We start from the raw sequence: 23,262 nt of genomic DNA, 5'->3' as shown, positions 1-23,262 counted from the left end.
ACCTGAAACACGCAATCCTATCCTTCATTAAAAGGTAGTAATTGCGAAAACAGTTTTACAATGCAACAGAAAAACATAAATAAAGATAAAGAATTCAGTGGCTGGAAAAGAGACTAAACACTAGATCAAATAAACTACGTTTACAATCTCTCAACGCATAAAGCCTGGGAACAAGAATAAAACTCTAGAAACGTTTTACCTTCTTCCCCTACAGCGACTAGGGAGAAGAGTAAAAAAACGAATTCAGTGGCTGGAAAAGAGACTAAACACTAGATCAAATAAACTACGTTTACAATCTCTCACCGCATAAAGCCTGGGAACAAGAATAAAACTCTAGAAACGTTTTACCTTCTTCCCCTACAGCGACTAGGGAGAAGAGTAAAAAACGAGAACAACGTTACCCGCTTGAACGAAACGTTTATTCTCTCCTCTCTCCCTCCGTCTCTATCTCTCTCTCTCTTCTCTCTTGACTAGCACCTGAGAGAAGAGCCCAATTATATATCGTTAAAACATGTTATTTGCTAAAAGGAAAAAACTGAAAGGTTTCCCAAATAAAAAGTTCCTTTATTTAGAATTTAAACCATTTAAGCTAAGAAAGAATGAACGAAACGCTAGAATCGGTTTACTCTTACTGCAACGTGAAACCGTGATACACTCTCTCTCTATCGTAACGATAGAGCGCATGTTGAACGTTCTGAACGTCAACAACTGCGGAGACTAAAAAACTAAACGTTAGTTCATCTTTGAAAACAGTACGAGACTATCAAAGAAATTCTTTCATAAAACATTAAAAATAGTATAAAATTCTTAAAAGGTTAAATACGATATGACGGGCTCAATGATAATTAACTTCGGTTCCAAGTAAGGACTGCCTACTATTAGGAATGGTCGCATATAAACAAACATAAAAATTAATTTTTTATAAGTTTATAATAAATGGAAAGTTAATCGAAGAGGCCTATAAAGGCGGAGAGATATAAAATAAATAGATCTATAACTTGTTAAGCAAAATTACCAAAAACCTAAACACACTTCCGTCTAAGGGAAGGGTCGGCCATTTAAAAGTGAAAGAGAGTCCATACTCTCTTCGTCACCATAATTAAATCTATCCAAAACGAGTTCAAGTTTTGAAATGAAGATAAAACCCCTGCATAGCGAAAGCTCAAAACTGGAATAGTGTACTTCACCAAATCGTTGTGAAAACAAATCCAGTTAGGGACGGCGTATTTAGTAGGTCTTGCCATTGGCACGACAGAGAGAAAAATGGTTCGATGTTGACATCGAGTACTTGAGTACCTACTTGACAGATGGCGCTGTTGATGTACACCCCCACCTGTATAGCGATCGCTGGCGTATTCCGCCCGTAGGTTTTTTCTGTCGAGCAGCAGAGCTGACAGCTATATGATCATCGGGTAAGTTTAATATTGAAAAATATATCTTAATATTAAAGAAATATATATTCATTAGCTATAACAATAAGAAAACCAAATTGTTCAAGCTGAAATAAAACGGTATAGTATGTAAACATTTGATATACTAACATAAGTTCTGGCAATGTTATTAGAGTAAATAAAAGACACTACCTTGAACCAACATAAGACAGAAAGCAAAGTTTTTTCTTTACTTTTTTATATTACTTTTAGGCATGGGTCAGATAAACATATCAAATTTGTTTCACTGAAGTTCACATGAAAATATCAAAATGACAAATATATAAATCATTCAACTTTCAATACTGAAATAAGCTGAAAATGGCTTTCTATGGTTATATAATACAGTATATAAACAAAACATATACAGTGGGACTTCCTTTTTTAATTCAGTTTAGAAAATAGAAATGTCATAAGTCCTCAAATGAACTATAATAATTCACTGAAAGTTGGAACTCACAGATCAAATGCTTTACACTAGAAAATTTGTAATCACAGATTTAATTGAACTCAATAGATTGGCAGCATGATGTGAACATCTACCTCTACACTATGAAAGTTTAAGAGATTATAAAAAAAATAGAATACATGTACATTTAAAGGGAAAAATAAATGCTTGACAGTGTTGTGTGGTTGCTTAGTAATGCGTGAGCTCATTGTCAAGCTTAGTTACAAGTTTGAGATTGCTTCATGATGCTTTGATATTCCAATTGGTTTTTCTGCATCTTGAAGAAAACTGCATACTTTCCATCATGAAACCTATAAAAAAAAAATTAAATTCCAACTTATGAATCAAATGAAGTTAGCTAAATTACAATAAGGACCTGGTGCTACAATCATACATTTGGAACATTAACTAAAATTACATGGAAATATATACTGTAACCTTAACATGGGGTAAGATAACTCATCTCTACCCTCGCCAATTGACCAATACTTACGAGTGGTGAGCTTAGGCAGCGATCGACTAACCCTAAATTACTACTATACATTGTTTCCATGTAGTTCACTTACTGTTATGCTGCCTTCTTCTATGCCACAGTTATTCCTACATTGAGGAGTTAGTTACCTGATGCGCCCTCTCAATACCTTCTATTGACACCAATTGTATCGAAAATCATACCATCAAAACTTCTTTATAATCCAAATAGCTCTGTGACAGAATTTCAATTTTCCCTTTTCTTTTTTTAATGAATTTTTTCTTAATTTTCTTCATCTGGATGCAAAAGAATCATGAACAAAAGAGTAAAAGGAAAAATTATGTCACTTAAAATTGTGGGATTTTTTTTCCTCTTTTCAATGATATCTTTCTCTCTAAAATTGAACAATAAATCAGTGAGAAAAAATGTACTGAAGTGTTAATAAGTATGCTTTTGAGTTATGAGCTCCCGAAGATTTGCTATAAATTTTCGTTTTTTTCTTAGAAAATTCAAAATTACATTATTATGATAATTTTACTTTGTATTTTTATTGTTTATTCCTACACGAAGGCTCCCTAAACGAGGTATTCAAACCCTAAGTTTACTAATATACTTGGTGTGAGGGTTCATGAGTTCCCAGCAGCCTCTCATTGTTGCCAGAGTTTTAGTTAGAATGTTCCAGCTTTGTACTCTTTTTTTTTTTTCATCTTCTTGGTTCTTTTTTGTTGCTCTCTGCTTACTTTTTGTTCTTTCTTTGACCTTATGTAACATTGGCCTTGTTATAAATTCAAGAGGGTGTTGTAAAATCACAATGTACATACGAACTGCAAGTAAAGAAACACTCATACATCGTAACTTCTATGACTTTGGAAACTCTGGCTGGTCTTCTTGTATATTGTAGTTAGCGTTCGCCTACCCTCTACCAATGCATTTTATCTCTGCCAGACGTACTAGATTTTGAAACATAAGTGACAAAATCGCTATATATATATAAAAATAAAACACGCAAAGACGATTCTGTCAAACTCAGTCATGCAGACGATGCAGTAAGGATAACGTCATCATTTAAAGACCATTTTATCTTCATTATTTGTAAATATAATTGGCTGAAGCTTCTGAAGAGCAGGTGCGACATGTTTCTGTATACAGTGATACCTCGGTAGTCGAACGACTCTATACTCGAACAATTCGGAGTTCGACCAAAATTTTCGAGAAATTTTTGCTGCGGTGCTCGACCAAAAATTCGGTACTCGACCAGCCGAACACGTGACGACCGCATGGGCTTTGTGATGATCGCGCCATCTCGGCCACTCTCGCTTGTTCGGGAAGCATCAGTTCTCTCGAGAGCGTCACTCAGACAACGCGCGATCAGCATTCGTTGTGATTTAGTGATTTTCAGTGCTTTTAATTGCTTTTTTAGCTTTCATAATGAGTCCCAAGAAAGTAATGAGTGTTAAGGGGAAGGAGAAGAGGAAAACAGTGCGAACAACGATCGAGTTGAAGAAGGAAATTATAGCGAAATATGAGAATGGTGTACGAGTGTCCGATTTAGCGGTAGAATACGGAATGGCGAAGTCGACCATTTCTACGTTTTTAAAGCATAAAGAAATGATTAAGAAGGCGAATGTTGCAACGGGAGTTACGGCGGTAACTAAGCAAAGGCCACAAGTGATTGAGGAGATGGAAAAGTTGCTTTTAATATTTATTAAAGAAAAACAGTTGGCCGGGGAAAGTGTTAGTGAAGCGTTCATTTGTGAAAAAGCGTTGCATATCTATGAAGAATTAGTGAAGAAAAGTCCGAGTACCAGTGAAAGTGATTCATTTACATTTAAAGCGAGCAGGGGTTGGTTTGAAAAGTTTCGTAATAGAACAGGTATTCATCGTGTTACTAGGCATGGGGAGGCAGCTAGTTCGGATCAAATTGCAGCCGATAAATACGTGGGGGAATTCGATCGGTACATAAATGAACAAAATTTGATCGCACAACAAGTCTTTAATTGTGATGAGACTGGGTTATTTTGGAAGAAAATGCCAGCCAATACGTACATTACCAAGGACGAGACGAAGATGCCAGGTCACAAGCCAATGAAAGATAGGCTAACATTGTTGCTGTGTGCAAATGCAAGTGGCGATTGCAAGATCAAACCCTTGTTAGTGTACCACTCGGACAACCCCCGGGTGTTCAAACGAAATAATATTTGTAAAAGTGCACTACCAGTTATGTGGCGCTCGAACACTAAATCTTGGGTCACAAGACAATTCTTTACTGAGTGGATAAACGAAGTGTTTGCCCCCCAGGTTAAGGCTTACCTCATTGAAAAGAGCTTGCCAATGAAATGTCTTCTGGTTATGGACAATGCTCCTGCACATCCTCCAGGTCTCGAGGATGACTTGAAAGAAGAATACAGCTTTATCAAAATCAAATTCTTGCCCCCCAATACTACTCCCATACTCCAGCCCATGGACCAACAGGTCATTTCAAACTTCAAAAAACTCTATACCAAGGCCCTTTTCAGAAAGTGTTTTGAAGTGACCAGTGACACGAAGTTGACCCTAAAGGAATTCTGGAAGGAACACTTCAGCATCCTCAACTCTGTTAACATGATTGACCAAGCTTGGCGAGGTGTGACCTATAGGACATTGAACTCTGCCTGGCGTAAGCTGTGGCCATCATGTGTCACAGAGAGGGAGTTTGAAGGTTTCCAACCAGAGGCGGGTCCAAGCACTGCTACCCCTGTAATTTCTGATGACACTGATGTCGTTGAGGAAATTGTTGTCATGGGCAGGAGTTTGGGGCTTGAGGTCGACAAGGATGATATTGATGAGCTTGTAGAAAGCCATTCTACCGAGTTGACTGTGGAGGAATTGTTGCACCTGCAACAACAACAGCAGCAGGATCTGATTGTGGAGCAGGAATCTTCAGAAGAGGATGAGGTAAGGGAGGATGTTCCAAGTTCTCTCATCAATGAAATTTGTTCCAAGTGGGCAGATGTGCAGGCTTTTGCTGAAAAATACCACCCAGAAATTGCAGTAGCAAACCGGGCAGTGCATATGTTTAATGATAGTGTCATGTATCATTTTCGAAGAATACTGCAGAGGAGGAAGAAACAATTAACAATAGACCAGTTTTTCACAAAAGAAAAGAAAGCTGCTACATCAAAGCCTGTTTCTCCTCCAAAGAAGAGACAAAGAAGAGAAGAAACCCCTGAAATAGATCTGCCCACCCTTTCATTGGAGAGAGAAACAACTCCTGAAGGAGAACTACCCCGCCACATCATGGAAGGGGACTCTCCTTCCAAGCAGTAACCTCCCCCTTCCATCCTCTCCACATCCATCCCTGTATGCCATCGAACCGCTGCTCAAAGGTATGTTCACTACAGTACAGAAAATGGTTTAAAATTGTTTTATTTTAGTACAGTAAATGGTTTAAAATTGTTTTATAGGATTTTCTGACCAATTTCATACACATTTAGATAATTATTGTTGTTTAGGTACACGTTTTATTAATATTTTGGGCCTGTTCGAGTGCTTGGGAACGGAATAGAATATATACCATTATTTCTTATGGGGAAAAAAAATTCGGTACTCGAACAAATCGGAGGTCGAACACGGATCTCGAACGGATTATGGTCGAGTACCGAGGTATCACTGTACATAAAAACAATAAAATGATTTTTAAAAGTTGTTATGTCACACACCATAGCGGACGGTCCCCTTAAGAGCCCATGTTTCCGATACATACATTAACACTGGTTTCATTACTGTGCTATAGATCTCGACCTTTTGCTTGATAAGCATTTTCTTATCACATACCATTCCTGCTATGTCCTATTCTCAACCTCAGCCTCCCATCCTCCCTCCTGACTTACAGTAGATCCAAAGTATCGCAATTGTTTCACTTGTTTTATATCTGAGCCTCTATTTTCATGTATGGCTTTCCTGTCCCTACCTTCCTTACTGGTCATCATAACTTCAGCCTTATCTCTATTCACCCTCAAGCCACCCCTCTCCAAAGTCGGTTATCATTCTACAATAATTCTCTGTAAGTGTTCCTCATTTTCCTCTGTAATCATTTAATCATCTGCATAAAGCAAGTACCACAACACATCATTTTTATCTCTTTACTTTACATCCAAAACCCCCACATATAAAAGTTGGCTTAATACTGACCCATTTCAGCAAATATTGATCATCTTCAAAGTACTCTGGTCTAGTAGGCAATTTTGGCAATATTTTGAAATTTAATTTCTGAACATCTGGGGAACATGGAGGGATCAACTGGTCTTGACCTTCTATCTCTACCTTGAAAGGTCACAAAAAGTGTAAACTCATAACAAACCTCTTCAATTCTTTCACTGGTTCAAATGCTTCAGCGCTACCTCCCATTGCCACAGCAGCTGAAATTAAGTCTGGGAATTCTTTTGAAGAAGCTGCAGCCCCAAGCATGCTAGATCCTAAAAGCACAGACTGTTTGGTGTTAGGAATGAAGACTGGAATACCTATTGTGGAAATAAAAAAAAAAGGTCAATGTGGTAGAGTAATTCAGTTAACACAAGCATGTATCTATATAATTATGATATACTCTACTTTTGATATATAACTAAAGCATCCAAATAAGTGCATTACATACTTACCTAGAGCATTTGCATGAATGCGAATGAATAACTGTGACTTTGAGAGTCCTCCACACATAAGGACGGATGATATAGCATGGCCAAACGAAGAAAGCTGTTCTATGATATGCCGAGTTCCATACTGCCATTGCCGAGACAAAGATGTTATTGTTATCATGCTGTTAGTTCTAAAGGATACCTTCATAAAAATATCTGTGATCCATTTTGCCACATGGTCAGATTCCAATTATATTAATAAACTATGACATAAAGATATCTACCCATGTATTATTTTTAAATGATTCAATGTAAAAAAAAAAAAAAAAAATGGTAAAAACCAACAGAATTTCAACAGAAAAATCTATTATTCCTATACTCACCCGATGTTCATATAATTTATCCTCTACAAGCTCATTTTTATCAACATTTATCCTTAAAATTCAAATAAAGTTCACTCCTGATAACTGTATGGAAATTATAAAAAGTAGACTGCCTGAATACAATATCAAGCCTCAATAAAATAAGTTACACCAAGATACAGTACTTGATAAGACTAGCTTCTTGGGTACAGTCTAAAGCTTCATAGCATACATAGATAGTTTCTTCTAACTTAATCGAAAATTTGAACAATTTATCCAAACTAATTTGTGTTATTAAACAAAGGATGTTTTGATGCCAGATAAAAAGAGGGAAAACTATCCCTATCTGGAGAAATTGAAAACGACCATCACATACCTATAAGTTGAACTAGTCCCATTAGGATTATGGCATAAAGTCTTCTAGAGCAGAATCCTAATGGCCTCCCACCATTACGAACAAATCTGTTAGAGGCTGAAATTCAAGTCTAGCCTTTTCTCAATTTGCTGAACAAAATGGAGCTTCCTTTTATGCTTTGAGCTGATAATGAAACACACTTCCAGAAGAGGACAGTATGGTCTACCAACTCCTTACAGATTTACAGAGTAAAATATTGTCCATGACACTCAAAAATGATAATGCAGATTATGACCATCTAAAAAAAATTCCTATTTATAATAGCGCAATTATGGCTAACAAATCTGGAGAAGGCATCTTAAACCACTCAAATAATGATCAAACAAACAAAAAACCTGCATAGAGCAGTAAATACATGTGGCTGTTAAGTTAATGTGTGGACATTAGCACAGTTGTCAATGAAAAGTCTTGAAGGATATTAAGCCTTCAAAATCAAACTTGTTGGAGGAGACAAATAAAGAGATGACCATCTCGTCCAGTCCAGGTTCAAGGTATCTCTTGCCACTGCCTCAGAATCTACATTCAAAGTTACGTATAGTGGAAGCTTGCGATCCTCTTTCATTGTAAATAGGTCTATTTGAAGAACTGGAACCAGCTCTAGGATTGCTTGGAAAGAGCTCTGACCCAAGGTCCATTCTATGTCCAAAGCTGTCTGTCTGGACAGGACAAACACAAATATATTGTGAGAACCCGACAGATGTAATGGAGGAAACAAATTCCTCTCCTGAACGAATTTCATAATAGGAAGACTCACTGTATTGATAATTCTCAAGTAGGATCTTCCTCATCATTTTGAATGGGTCATATCTGATGTGTTTGTTGAGACGAAACAAGTAGAAGATCACTCTTCTCACAGGTGAGTCTTTCTTCAGTACACTGAATAATCTGTCAAGAATTTTAAGAACCAGCCATTTTATATGACTTACAAAGGAATCCAGGATTCTGGTCTGAACAAAATGGTGTAGTGAAGATGGTTTTAAGATCCACGACCAACCCAGACCAAGGAGAAAAGTCCAATGTTCTTGAAAACGATGAAGATGACCTCCATCCTGAAGACATTCATTGATGAGGCCCTTTGCTGCTATGAGACAGATCAGGCACTTGGTTTCACCTGGTGTACCTCTATATATCACCTTTTCTCCAAAAAAAATCCCAAAGGACCAGGAATTTGGGACTGTGCCTTAGGAGGATGTTTTTGCTGCTTCTCCTCCTCTATAGGGAACTTAGGTGTAGGACAAAGCTTGGGATGGGTGTATGGGTTGGTCTCCTTGTTGGTTGCTTCTGGTTCTGTTGCTAGTTCCTATTACAGGCTGGAGACTTCAGAAAGAAAGACTTCTTCTTTTTAGGCTGGGCCAAAAGTCTTCCTTTCAATTCTCTGAAAGTGAAGTGACCATCTGTCCACTAAAACTTAGAGGATAAGGAATTTACATAGACGGTCCCTACGTAGAAACTCCTCTACCTTGATCTTCCATAGACTGCAAGTAGACAGTACGAGGAGACTCACCTTGAATTTTATTTTGAAAAAGTTCTGTAAAGCCTCGTAAGTAGGGGATTGACTGGGATCTCCGTACAGCTCTCCCTTCCAAAAAGGACATGACAGATACCACATTAAACAAGGTCTGTTAGGCCCGATATTCTGCTGTTCTAAGATTGTCTGGAATGGATGGAAAGCTTTCACCCAATTGTTTGGTACCTAATTGAGCATCCCAGTTCTTAGGGAGAAAGACTTTACAAAAACTTCTAGGTTCTGTGAATGCTTTGAAGTCTTGAGGATATACCCCCTAAAAGGGACTACATTCTTTGGGCATGGAAATGTCTCCTTTCAGCAACATTTTTCTCAATGATTCTGATGTTCTCTTGACCATTTTGGTTAAGAAGGGTATATTTTAGTCTCGTACTGTCATTCCGACCACAGAAGCATCAAACAAACCATAGTCTAAAAGAAAACACCCAGCTTCTGCCAAACTGTTTAGGGCAGACTTGTACGGCATCAGGATAACCTCCTTTGGGGTTAGCTGAAGGCATGCTCTGAGGGATGGATCTTTGATCCTCCCTTTTTACTTCATAGCAAAACATGATTTTAAGACTAAGAGTTTGTCAATTTTTTTCAAAATTGATGAACGTATTTCATCACAAAAGAGATTTCTGTGTCCGGTAAAAGCTGATCAGTATTAGTAAATAAGCTACAATCCTAGTTGGAAAAGCAAGATGCTATAAGCCCAAGGAGTCCAATAGGGAAAACTAGCCCAGTGAGGAAAGAAAATAAGGAAATAAATAAACTACATGAAAAGTATTGAATAATTAAAATAAAATATTCTATGAAAAGCAACATCATCAAATTAGATTTTTTTTACAAAAACTATAGAAATTTCAATAAAAACAATAGGAAGAGAAATAAGGTGATAAATAAGGCACAACAGTGGCAGAGTGTGCCTTTAAGCAAGAGAACTCAACCCCAAGACAGTGGAAGACCATGGTACAGAGGCTACGGAACTACACAAGACTATAAAACATTGGTTTGATTTTGAAGTGTCCTTCTCTTAGAAGAGCTGCTTACCATAGCTAAAGGGTCTCTTCTACCCTTACCAAGAGGAAAGTAGCCACTGAACAATTGCAGTGCAGTAGCTAACCCTTTGAGTAAAGAAGAATTGTTTGGTAATATTAATGTTGTCGGGTGTATAAGGACAGAGGAGAATGGGAAAAGAATAGGCCAGACTATTCGGTGTGTGAGTAGGCAAAGGAAAAAAAGCCATAAACAGAGAGAGGGATCCAATGTAGTACTGTCTGGCCAGTAAAAGGACCCAATAACTTTCTAGTGGTAGTATCTCAACGGGTGGCTGGTGCCATAGCCAATTGATGTCTTTAATTTGTCTTGTTTTGATTAGCAATGATCCTCTTTAAAAAAGTGATGTCCTTTCTCAATAAAAGTTTAGAGATAAAAATTCACCAAAAATTGCATCCAAATCTAATAAGTATTGAGTGTTAAGGTTCATGATATTAGAAGCGCAACTAAATCTCTTGAAATATTTCTCTGGTAAGAATTTTAGCAGTGACAATGGTATACCAAGACAGTTTTTGGTAAATATTATTTTGAAGAATCCTGGTTTGCTTATCGAGATTACTGGTTCTAAGCCCTTTAGGGGCTGCTGGGATATGGCCTAATAATTTTTTAGTTCAGTTAATTAAAAATTCTCCAATCTACAAGAAATTCTAGATTACTTCATAAAGTGGGAATTATCTAAACAGTCCATTATTTTACATATATTTAGAAAACAATCTGGAGTTTCGTATGTCAAACTGTATTTTGAGATGGTTTGATATAAGTAATCTACAGTAGATCTTGTTATCTACAGTTTTCATTATATCATAGTTTTAATTTAAAATGACCTATCTTTTTATTTCCTTGGTGTCCCACTTCCATTAGGTGAGGTTCTTAGAAATGAGCAAAATTTAATAATACAATTTTTTATTTGTATACTCGTCTGATGATCATTTACATGCCCACCCACCTCCTCACTGAGTTGAGGTGTCAAGAGGATACGGATTAGTTTCAACTTCAAAAATTAAATAAGAAAGTGACTGGTGTGTCACCCCTTTGCTTCTTACCATTAATTACCAGAATGTTTCCTGACTTTGCTAGAGGCATGTCTATTGAAAGGAAAGAAATTTGGAAATTAATCAAACTAAAAAATGAATTACGGGCAAATGTTGATCAAACCAAGCTCCTAGAGAAGAAACAATATGAACATCAGGTAAGTATAACAATAACATATCTTATCATCAAAATCTCATTTTTTGGGGGAGGTGTTGTGTGCTCTCCAAGAATATTATTATAAAAGGCTAGAAAAGGGAATCCAATACTATATAAAATTACTATAGATACTGTATGTTGTCTCTCCTACTGCAGGGCCAGTGTATACAGTATTAGAGAGATCAATGAGTTCAGGCTCTGTTGAGCCCATTACACACCTCTAAATGCTGAAAATTATCTGGCAACTGATGACAAGTCATCACTGAGAACCAATACTATAACTGGAGACACTGCTACTTGCCCTAATTTGCACCAAGGTGCCATCTATCACACTTGGAGTGACAATAAAATGTCTCCCTTCCCTACATGAGATTAGAGACCACACAGCACCTACTCAAAAATAGGGTTTCCCTTCTTCAAAACCTATTTTTGAGGTTAATGTGCTGTGAAATCACCAAGGAGTAATATCAAAGCAATAACAGAGTAGACTTTTACAGTATACCAAGGACAGACGTCCACAACCAAGCAAGCAACTATATCATGAGCATACTGTATAGGTGAGAAGAAAAACTAGCAAGTCAGATACTCACCTTATAAGAGAAAATTCTGGAGAGGCTAGATGCCTGACATTACATTTCTATTGAAGGGCCTGGTTGATATACCCCCTCTCCCAACTGATTTCCCCTCACAGGTGGCATGAATGAGAAGAGTTCCAGGCATGCATGTTGCACTGCTTAGATTTAATTCATTTAGTATCTTGTAAATACCATAAGTCCAGACCAACACATAAAACCCTAGATGTTCTGAAATTGTATTTGACCATTTCTGGCATGGCACTGTAACTCCCATCATTGAAGCATCAAGCTAACTCAGGTCTAGAAGAAAACCACCAGTCTCTGAGGTCGCTACTCCCAAGCTGTTAATGGCAGACTTGTGTCATCAGGATAACCTTTTTACAGGTAAGCTGGGGCATGTTCTAAGGGATGGTTTTTAATCCATCAACATGATTCAGGGAATGTTACAAAATTTTCAAATTTGGTATCATCAAATGGAAGATCAAGGCCCTAACATAAAAAATTATTTGATTCTGTGCCAGATTTTTACAGGTTTTACACTATTACCACTCCTCAACATCCATAGAAGCTGCACCTCTGCCGACTCTCCCCCACATCATCGATCATGGAAGACTTGAGTCATAAGCAACAACACCCACTGCTATTTTCTTTAACCCAATAACCTGAAGGTCCAGCCACTGCAGGGTTTTCAGGGTGGGACAGAAGGGAAGACAAAAAGCAGAAACTACCAGGAATGGTAGAGCCTTGAGAACAATCTCCATAGAGGGAGCAGATTAATATTCTAAAATGTTATTTTCCTTAGTAAAATAAATTTTTGAATATACTTACCCGATGATCATGTAGCTGCAACTCTGTTGCCCGACAGAAAAAACCTACGGTCGGGATACGCCAGCGATCGCTATACAGATGGGGGTGTACAACAACAGCGCCATCTGTCAAGTAGGTACTCAGTTACTTCTTGTCAACAAGAACCAATTTTCTCCTCGGTCCACTGGGTCTCTATGGGGAGGAAGGGAGGGTCCTTAAATTCATGATCATCGGGTAAGTATATTCAAAAATTTATTTTACTAAGGAAAATAACATTTTTCAATATTAATCTTACCCGATGATCATGTAGCTGATTCACACCCAGGGGGGTGGGTGGAGACCAGCATACATGTTAACATTAGAAGCTAAGTATCCCGTATTTCATTTTAGCAGTTATTCAAAATAACAACATAAAATAAATAAGTACCTGGTAAGGAAGTCGACTTGAACAATTACTCTGCCTTTTTAAGTACGTCTTCCTTACTGAGCCTCGCGATCCTCATAGGATGCTGAGCGACTCCTAGGAGCTGAAGTATGAAGGGTTGCAACCCATACTAAAGGTCCTCATCAAAACCTCTAATCTAGGCGCTTCTCAAGAAATGATTTTGACCACCCGCCAAATCAAGTAGGATGCGAAAGGCTTCTTAGCCTTCCGGACAACCCAAAAATATTTCAAGAGAAAGATTAAAAAGGTTCTGGAATTAGGGAATTGTAGTGGTGGAGCCCCCACCACTACTGCACTCGTTGCTACGAATGGTCCCAGAGTGTAGCAGTTCTCGTAAAGAGACTGGACATTCTTAAGATAAAAGACGCGAACACTGATTTGCTATTCCAATAGGATGCGTCGAATATACTTTGCAGAGATCTATTTTGTTTAAAGGCCACGGAAGTTGTGACAGCTCTAACTTCGTGTTTCCTTACCTTCAGCCAAGCTTGGTCTTCCTCATTCAGAAGGGAATGAGCTTCTCGTATTAACAGTCTGATAAAATAGGATAAAGAATTCTCTGACATAGGCAAAGATGGATTCTTAACTGAACACCATAAAGCTTCAGACGGGCCTCGTAAAGGTTTTTAAAAAAAGAACTTAAGAGCTCTTACAGGACATAATAATCTTTCTAGTTCATTTCCAACCATACGATAAGCTTGGAATATCGAACGATATTGGTCAAGGCCGAGAAGGCAGCTAATGTTTGGCTAGAAAACCAAGTTGTAGAACATGTAGCCGTTTCGGATGAGAATCCGATGTTCTTGCTGAAGGCATGAATCTCACTGACTCTTTTAGCTGTGGTAAAGCATATCAGGAAAAGAGTCTTAAAGGTGAGATCTTTCAGGGAGGCTGATTGAAGTGGTTCGAACCTGTCTGACATAAGGAATCTTAGAACCACGTCTAAATTCCAACCAGGTGTAACCAAACGACGCTCCTTCGTGGTCTCAAAAGACTTAAGGAGGTCCTGTAGATCTTTATTGTTGGAAAGATCTAAGCCTCTGTGACGGAAGACTGATGCCAACATGCTTCTGTAACCCTTGATAGTGGGAGCTGAAAGAGATCGTTCTTTCCTCAGATATAAGAGGAAGTCAGCTATTTGAGTTACAGAGGTACCGGTCGAGGATACGGATACCGACTTGCACCAGTTTCGGAAGATTTCCCACTTCGATTGGTAGACTCTAAGGGTGGATGTTCTCCTTGCTCTAGCAATCGCTCTGGTTGCCTCCTTCGAAAAACCTCTAGTTCTCGAGAGTCTTTCGATATTCTGAAGGCAGTCAGACGAAGAGCTTGGAGGCCTTGGAGTACCTTCTTTACGCGTGGCAGACGTAGCAGGTCCACCCTTAGGGGAAGTGTTCTGGGAACGTCTACTAGCCATCGAAGTACCTCGGTAAGTTATTCTCTCGCGGGCCAGAGGGAAGCAACTAGCGTCAACTTTGTCCCTTCGTGAGAGGCGAACTTCTGCAGTACCTTGTTGACAATCTAGAACGGAGGGAATGCACATAGATCTAGATGAGACCAATCTAGTAGAAAGGCATCTATATGAACTACTGCTGGGTCCGGGATAGGTGAGCAAAGTATTGGGAGCCTCTTGGTCATCGAGGTTGCGAAGAGATCTATGGTTGGCAGGTCCCAGGTGGCCCAAAGTCTCTTGCATACATCCTTGTGGAGGGTCCAATATGTTGGAATTATTTGTCCCTTCCTACTGAGACAATCTGCTATGACATTCAAGTTGCCTTGGATGAACCTCGTTACTAGTGAAAAGTCTAGACCTGTTGAACAGGAGAGGAGGTCACTTGCGAACTCGTACCATGTCAGAGAGTAGGTCCCTCCTTGCTTGGAGATGTACGTCAAAGCAGGGAGTTGACCGTGTTCACCTCCACCACTTTGCCTTGAAGGAGAGACCTGAAGCTTTTCCAGGTCAGACGTACTGCCAGAAGCTTCTTGCAGTCGAAATGCATTGTCCTTTGACTCGAGTTCCATAATCCCGAGCATTCCCTACCGCCTAATGTCGCACCCCAGCCTACGTCCGATGCGTCCGAGAAGAAAACGTGGTTGGGAGTCTGAACAGTCAGGGGAAGACCCTTTCAAAGGTTGATAAAGTCCTTTCACCAAGTCAGACCAGACTTTATCTTACCGGAAACCGGGATCGAGACCGCTTCTAGCGTCTTGTCCTTTTCCAGTGAAAAGCTAGATGATACAGAAGAGGACGGAGGTGTAGTCTTCCAAGTGACACAAATTGAACCACGGATGACAGTGTCCTAACCAGACTCATCCACAGCCTGACAGGGCAGTGTTCCTTCTTCAGCATCTTCTGGATCGATAGCAGGGCTGGGGGTTGATCGTCTTGTTCAGCAATGTCCTCATCAGAGGGTTCCTCATCCGAAACTGATGAGGAAACGGCAACGGAGTGGGCAACGTCTGACTCGCTGAATCCGGTCGCACTGGTGGATGCGTGACGGAGCCGGACACAAGATCATGGTACTGCTGCACAGTCTGTGAACTGTCAACCATGGGGACGCGAGGAAGTACAGCGTCAACCCGAAACTGTCTAGACTGTCTGGGTTGTGCAGTCAACCCCCTACCGGGTTGCTGAGGTTGCCGCACTGCGTCACAACAAGTCACCTCTGCTGGTTGTTGAACGTCTTCCTAGTGACACACTGAACGTCCACAACCACCTCCGAGAGTCGCTTAACGTCAACGTGCGACTGGCAACCCACACTGGGTCGCACCGGTGGAGGAACCATCTCAACTGGCGGACGTGAGTAGGATACCTCAGCGTCAACAGGGCGTACAACCAACCGGTAGGAAGGTTGTTGGCTAGAAGGTTCTTCTCCGTAAAAAATCCTCTAACAAGGACACAAGCTTGGACTGCATGTCTTGCAACAAAGCCCATTAGGGTCTATGGGAGCAGGTGTGGCAACAGACGGGGTTAGCGACTGAAGCGGAACCATTTACCATCCCTGGAAGCATTGTTATGCTTTAATTAAAGTCCATAGGAGGCTAAGCAGCTTAAGGCTCCTCTCCAAATGACAGAGTCCTCAAAGGAATATCAGAAGGAGGGAGAACAGCACTTTCTCATCTACAGGAACCATGTCCGAGAAAAGCTAGGTTATCTCAGTGAGGGTCTCACTGGTGCATAAGCAGCAGACCAGAAGGCAAGTTATGTAACTGCTTGACAGTCTGTGAACTGTCAAAAACTGAACTGTCAACCACAACAGGTGCGTGAGGACATACAGCACTGGTGCATTAGTAGCAGACCAGAAGGCAACGTCATGTAACTGCTTGACAGTCTGTGAGCTGGCAACAAACAAAGCTGTGTGGGGAAGCCTCAACTCCTGACTGACTAGTCTGCTGCGGGCGAGTGGCGGTAACCACAGTGGGTTGCGGAGGCTGACACACCGTGTCAAAACACGGCAGCTTGTTGTAGCTCACGCACGGCAACGGAGTACTCCGTGTGTCTGTGGGAGTCAGCATGCGTCTGGCAGGGTCGACTGCGCATGGGTGGATGAGCTCTCACAACAAGAGTGTGGGAGCAGGCAGCCATGCTGGGCGCACAACCGTGGCAGGCTGTAGGCAAACGGGTGCATCGTCAACCTTCTCCGCAGTCGGAGTGTGGGAGCAGGCAACAACCAAAGCGGAGTGGTGGTGCGTGGTGGGGACTGCCGTGGGTTGCGGAAACTAACGCATCACGTCAAAACACGGCAGCTTGACTCCACCTTCCCACTGCTGATGCGGTAGCTCACGCATGTTAACGGAGGGAGCCGCACGTCGGCTAACGTTAACATGCGTCTGGCAGGGTCGATTGCGCATCGGAGGTGGAGCTCTCCGCAGCCGGAGTGTGGGAGCAGGCAGCCTCAGCGTGATCTGGGCGCACAACCGTGGAAGGTTGTAGGCTAACGAGAGCAGTGTAAACCTTCTCCGCACGAAACTCCTGCATAACCGCAGCTAACTGAGTCTGCATAGACTGCAGTAAAGACCACTTAGGGTCTACAAAAAACGGCAACAGACGGAGCTACTGTCCGTCGTGACTGAGGGTCTAAAACAGCTGGTGCGGCAACAGACGGAGTTACTGCCTGTTGCGGTACCACCTTGCCTCTCTTGGGAGGTGTGCAGTCGTCGGATGACTGCAGCGAGTCCGAACTGACCCAGTGGCTACACCTAGGCCGTTGGACTTGCGCGGAAGGGACCGACTTGCACTTAAAAGCTGCAAGATTTGGTCCATGGTTTCTACGAGAAACCTCTTCCGCAGACGAGGAATAAATGGGCTCTCTCGTCTTTGTGTGGGTGGGGCGATCTCACGTCGGCAACGTGTGTAGATACGCCCGTAACCACGGAGGGAAAAAACGTCTGTTCGTCGATCAAGGCCTGTGGAACCCATAAGTCGTTCGACATTACTTCTCCCCTGGGCTAGGGAGCTTGTAAGAGGTCCCGGACTAGGTGAACAACTGGCACGAACAGACGAACCCTCGGACGCAGCACTGTAACACTTTGCGCATATCACTTTATCACTTTTGATTTTCTGTTTGCACTTATTTCACTGAAATCGAAACTTTAACCGATTTCTACCTGAAACACGCAATCCTATCCTTCATTAAAAGGTAGTAATTGCGAAAACAGTTTAACAATGCAACAGAAAAACATAAATAAAGATAAAGAATTCAGTGGCTGGAAAAGAGACTAAACACTAGATCAAATAAACTACGTTTACAATCTCTCACCGCATAAAGCCTGGGAACAAGAATAAAACTCTAGAAACGTTTTACCTTCTTCCCCTACAGCGACTAGGGAGAAGAGTAAAAAACGAATTCAGTGGCTGGAAAAGAGACTAAACACTAGATCAAATAAACTACGTTTACAATCTCTCACCGCATAAAGCCTGGGAACAAGAATAAAACTCTAGAAATGTTTTACCTTCTTCCCCTACAGCGACTAGGGAGAAGAGTAAAAAACGAGAACAACGTTACCCGCTTGAACGAAACGTTTATTCTCCTCTCTCTCCCTCCGTCTCTCTCTCTCTCTTCTCTCTTGACTTAGCACCTGAGAGAAGAGCCCAATTATATATCGTTAAAACATGTTATTTGTCAAAGGAAAAAACTGAAAGGTTTCCCAAATAAAAAGTTCCTTTATTTAGAATTTAAACCATTTAAGCTAAGAAAGAATGAACGAAACGCTAGAATCGGTTTACTCTTACTGCAACGTGAAACCGTGATAGACTCTCTCTCTATCGTAACGATAGAGCGCATGTTGAACGTTCTGAACGTCAACAACTGCGGAGACTAAAAACTAAACGTTAGTTCATCTTTGAAAACAGTACGAGACTATCAAAGAAATTCTTTCATAAAACATTAAAATTAAAAAAGTATTAAATTCTTAAAAGGTTAAAAACGATATAACGGGCTCAATGCTAATTAACTTCGGTTCCAAGTAAGGACCGCCTACTATTAGGAAAGGTCGCATATAAACAAACATAAAAATAAATTTTTTATAAGTTTATAATAAATGGAAAGTTAATCGAAGAGGCCTATAAAGGCGGAGAGAAATAAAATAAATAGATCTATAACTTGTTAAGCAAAATTACCAAAAACCTAAACACACTTCCGTCTAAGGGAAGGGTCGGCCATTTAAAAGTGAAAGAGAGTCCATACTCTCTTCGTCACCAAAATTAAATCTATCCAAAACGAGTTCAAGTTTTGAAATGAAGATAAAACCCCTGCATAGCGAAAGCTCAAAACTGGAATAGTGTACTTCACCAAATCGTTGTGAAAACAAAACCAGTTAGGGACGGCGTATTTAGTAGGTCTTGCCGGTGGCACGACAGAGGAAAAATTGGTTCTTGTTGACAAGAAGTAACTGAGTACCTACTCGACAGATGGCGCTGTTGTTGTACACCCCCATCTGTATAGCGATCGCTGGCGTATCCCGACCGTAGGTTTTTTCTGTCGGGCAACAGAGTTGCAGCTACATGATCATCGGGTAAGATTAATATTGAAAAAACAGCAATAACCAAGGCATTCACAGGGGATCCAAACTGCCCAAATCCAGGAGGAATGGTAATCTACTTAGCTGAAACATGGGTTAAAGCCAATCTAGCAAGGTGACCAAACCCCATAGAATACCAAAAGGATGCCTTTTAGACAACTGAAATCTCCTCTAATGACCCTGGGATTGAGGCAGCCTCCTTTTCAGGATCTAAATCAACCTCTAACCCAATATCTACTACTTGGATGGGGGCCTGGTTGACCATGACCCCTCTAACAAAACCCCTTACTTCCGAATTCAATGCTGTTGGGCAGATGGGATTCCTTAGATCTTTACTGGGTAAATAATCAGCACAACCTACAATCTCAGCAAATCCTTTCACCCAATATGATAGGAGATGAATTGCACCTCTCTCAAGCCTGCTGCATGTGGATCCTTATCCTGAGCAGGATGAATCCACTGGGAGCAGATAAGGCAGTTTACAGGGTCCCAAGCTCTGCTATAATGATACACAACAGTTGCTATGAAAACAACAAGGCTTGAGATACAATTTAGGGTTAGCTGGAGTATCATATCTGTTTAGGTTACATTTAATAATGATTTCATTTATTTGCAATACAAAATTCATAATTGAAAAATTTAATTTTGAGTACCTCCAAGGAGAGAAGTCGACCTTCAACACCCAAGGGACCTTACTAGTACCCAGGTTTACATATAAAGAAAAAAAAGAGGCTTTGGCATGGCTGGATAGCCAATCACATAAACAAACAAAACAAAACACCGAAAGCGATCTTTAACTTCAAATTAACCCCTAAATTACAACTTGATTCTTGTAACTTAACTCAACAGTGACCAAAAGTAAGGAGGCTAGGTGCCAATACCAACATGAATAGTATTGTTTTTAATATTAGCCTAGTATTGGTTCTTAGTGATGATGTATCATCAATTGCCAGAAGATTTTCTGCATTGGGACTGTTGTGAAGGGTTCAGTAGAGCATGAACCTGTTGGTCGTCCTTATACACACTGAATCCATACTTTGCGCATTGAAACAGAAACACTGGATCTACAGCAAGGGAGGCAATATTTCTTTAGTAATCCTATGTCATGTTGGATTCCCTCATAAAGCACTTTACAGGAAAGTACTTGAATACTACAGAGTACATCAACCTCACAAAACACAAACAAAATAAATACATTCTCATGAACACAATAACTGTACCTTGTCAGTTATAACAAACTAAAACAGGCAGGTTACAGTATATGAGGCATATTAAAACAACACTACAGTAGGCTATCTATAAACATCTAAAAATTATTTCTCAACTTCCTGCTGAGTGGCAAACACTGATCAATGGAGGAAACAAAAAGAATAATGGTATAAAGAAGGCTGTACTTATGCAGTTAAAAAATAATTCAAATCAATAGTAAATACTTACTGCAAGGGACTGCAAAGTTGCCAAATAAAGGAGAGCCAAATTTCTTTCACTTGTATCTAAGGTCAAGCCAGATATCTGTGGTAATTATGTTTGTATGTATTAATAATAAGAAATCTGAAATTCAATGCTGTACTTCAAATCTATTGTATTTGGCAATTTATTTCAACATGGCACAATGAAATGTAGTAGAATTATAACATCTATCAACAGACTGCTTCCAACAAGAAATACAGAAATGGAAAGTTCTTGCATCTTATTGTATTCAAATACAGTACTTCATAGTTAAGTTAAGTTTAGTAAAAAAAAAAAAAAAAAAAAAAAAAAAAAAAAAAAAAAAAAAAAAAAAAAAAAAAAAAAAAACCCACAGGATTTCAATAAAAAAAAATTTCATACTCACCTGGTGTTCATATTGCTTTTACTTTAAGCTATGCCAATACAGTATTTACCAAAAGTGAAAAATTTCCCGTTCTCTTCCTCTGTAAAAGGCCTCCTCTTCTCGGAACCCCCACACCATCTGGAGGTTTATGACAACTAATTGGTCAATAACATGATCATTTACCTCCTGCTTTTCCATTCTTAAAGTCATTAACCCGATGATTAGACTCTTGACCTCACTGATTAGTGGATCAAGTGAGAATAAAAAGAAAGAATTTTGTTTATTTTTATAAAACTCTGTCGATGTTTATATTGCTCATACCAAAATACACAAAATTTATTTATATTCATATACAATAACTGTGTATTTGATTAATAGACTCATTCATGCAAGACTACTTGGTTGGTAGAAATTACTGTGTACAAATTGGAAACTCTTATTCATCATATGAACCCTTAAACAGAGGGGTACCCCAGGGGAGTGTACTTGGCCCAATCTTATTCTGCATCTATACTATTGGTCTATAAAAAATGCTACTAAGGCATGGCGTGAAGTTTAAACTATTTGCAGATGACACCCAATTTTACTTCTCCATAAATGATATACATGACACTACTGAAACTCTAAACCAAATCCTTGATAGTGTTAGAGAATGGATGACATTTAAACAACTAAAATTAAATGAGAACAAATCTGAATTCATGATGGTGGGCAAGAGAAACAGTATGAGAAACTTAGGTGACATTCAAATGAACATGAATAATAACTCGGTGCCGACATATAGTAAAGTTCGAGATCTAGGTGTATTTCTTGACTGTAACCTGTCTCTAAATGCCCAAATAAATAATGTAATAAAAAGGGCTGGTTATCATCGAAGAAATATTGCGTTTATAAAAAAGTACCTGGACGAAAATTCTGTTAAGAAACTTGTGATAAACTGTGTTAATACCAGGATTGACTACTGCAACTCTATCAACTACAATTTACCAAAAGTCCAACTTAAGAAATTACAAAACATAATCAACAGAGGAGCAAGACTGATAAAAGGTGTCCCACCTAGAGAAAGGATCACCCCTATACTAATTGATTTACACTGGCTGACGATTAAAGCGAGAATTGAATTTAAAATATGTACAATAACCCAACGAGTCATCAGAACTGGTCGTCCAAAATACTTAAGAGAATTGCTACATATTGCGCAGCCAACAAATCGTGTCGACACGAGAATAGTTACAGATGGCTTCAAACTGTTGGAACCTAGATTTATGTCTACTTTAGGCTCCAGAGCCTTTAAATATGCAGCCCCGAGACTATATAATAAGCTCCCACGAATCATTCGAATGATTGAAGACATTAAGGCTTTCAAGAGGAAACTGAAGACTTTCTTATCATGAGTCTTTTGAGAGTGACGATTTAACAGTAAATGAACACTATGTGACTTGAAAAGATAAATACTGTGAACAAACAAGGTAAAACGACAGTGGAAGTCCTGTAAAGAGTGGGGTTCCCCTGCTGTATGGGACCAGAAAACCAGCCATCAAAGTAAAGTAAGTTGGGTGCTAAATCCTACATTAACCCCATTAAAGAAAAACTTGTGATATGCTAGTAGCTGAGCATGCTAGCAAACAAATCATACAGCCATGCAGTAAGAGAATCTTCAACAGATTAATTCATCCAAACATGAAACAATCAAACAGATTCAGCAAATCTTTAACCAATTAATTAAAAAAAGAACACATTTTGCCGAGGGAAATCACACAGATTGGCACAACAACAACATACCCGTAATATTAAAAATCCTTTATAGAATGCTTATTTCATTGATGGAAGGGATAAGCAGATGTTTAGAGGCACTTACTTTAGACAGAAAAGAGATATAAGCAATATAAGGATCCCGACTACCATTTCGGTCTTCTGCCTCGCAAATCTAGATTTCTAAAATTGCAGCTGGAAATGGGGTATTGGGAGGGTTTTACTGCAGAAGAATCTAAAGTAAATTAAGAGTTAAGACTCTACAAGAGGATCTTGAATCTACAAAGTGTTGTGTACCATCAGACCTCTTACTGAATGGTGTACTAGAACCACTACCTACCATTGCACTGGAGGAATTATG

General features: G+C 39.6%; 1 protein-coding gene across 2 annotated transcripts in view; it reads right to left on the bottom strand.

Moving 5' to 3' along the window:
* Positions 1-1,432: 1,432 nt before the first annotated feature.
* LOC137655655 (FGGY carbohydrate kinase domain-containing protein) overlaps positions 1,433-23,262 on the bottom strand; it is a 73,814-nt gene continuing 51,984 nt past the window's right edge. For both annotated transcript variants that reach the window (XM_068389592.1, XM_068389593.1), the window contains exons 10-13: positions 20,774-20,848; positions 6,985-7,105; positions 6,690-6,849; positions 1,433-2,189 (exon numbers count right to left, since the gene is read on the bottom strand). In XM_068389592.1, the coding sequence (XP_068245693.1) occupies positions 2,096-2,189; positions 6,690-6,849; positions 6,985-7,105; positions 20,774-20,848 (450 nt within the window). In that variant the 3' untranslated portion in view covers positions 1,433-2,095. The remainder of the gene's footprint in view (positions 2,190-6,689; positions 6,850-6,984; positions 7,106-20,773; positions 20,849-23,262) is intronic.

Source organism: Palaemon carinicauda, chromosome 16 (assembly GCF_036898095.1).
Source record: "Palaemon carinicauda isolate YSFRI2023 chromosome 16, ASM3689809v2, whole genome shotgun sequence".
Taxonomy (NCBI): Eukaryota; Metazoa; Arthropoda; class Malacostraca; order Decapoda; family Palaemonidae; genus Palaemon; species Palaemon carinicauda.
This window is presented reverse-complemented; position numbering and strand designations above follow the sequence as displayed.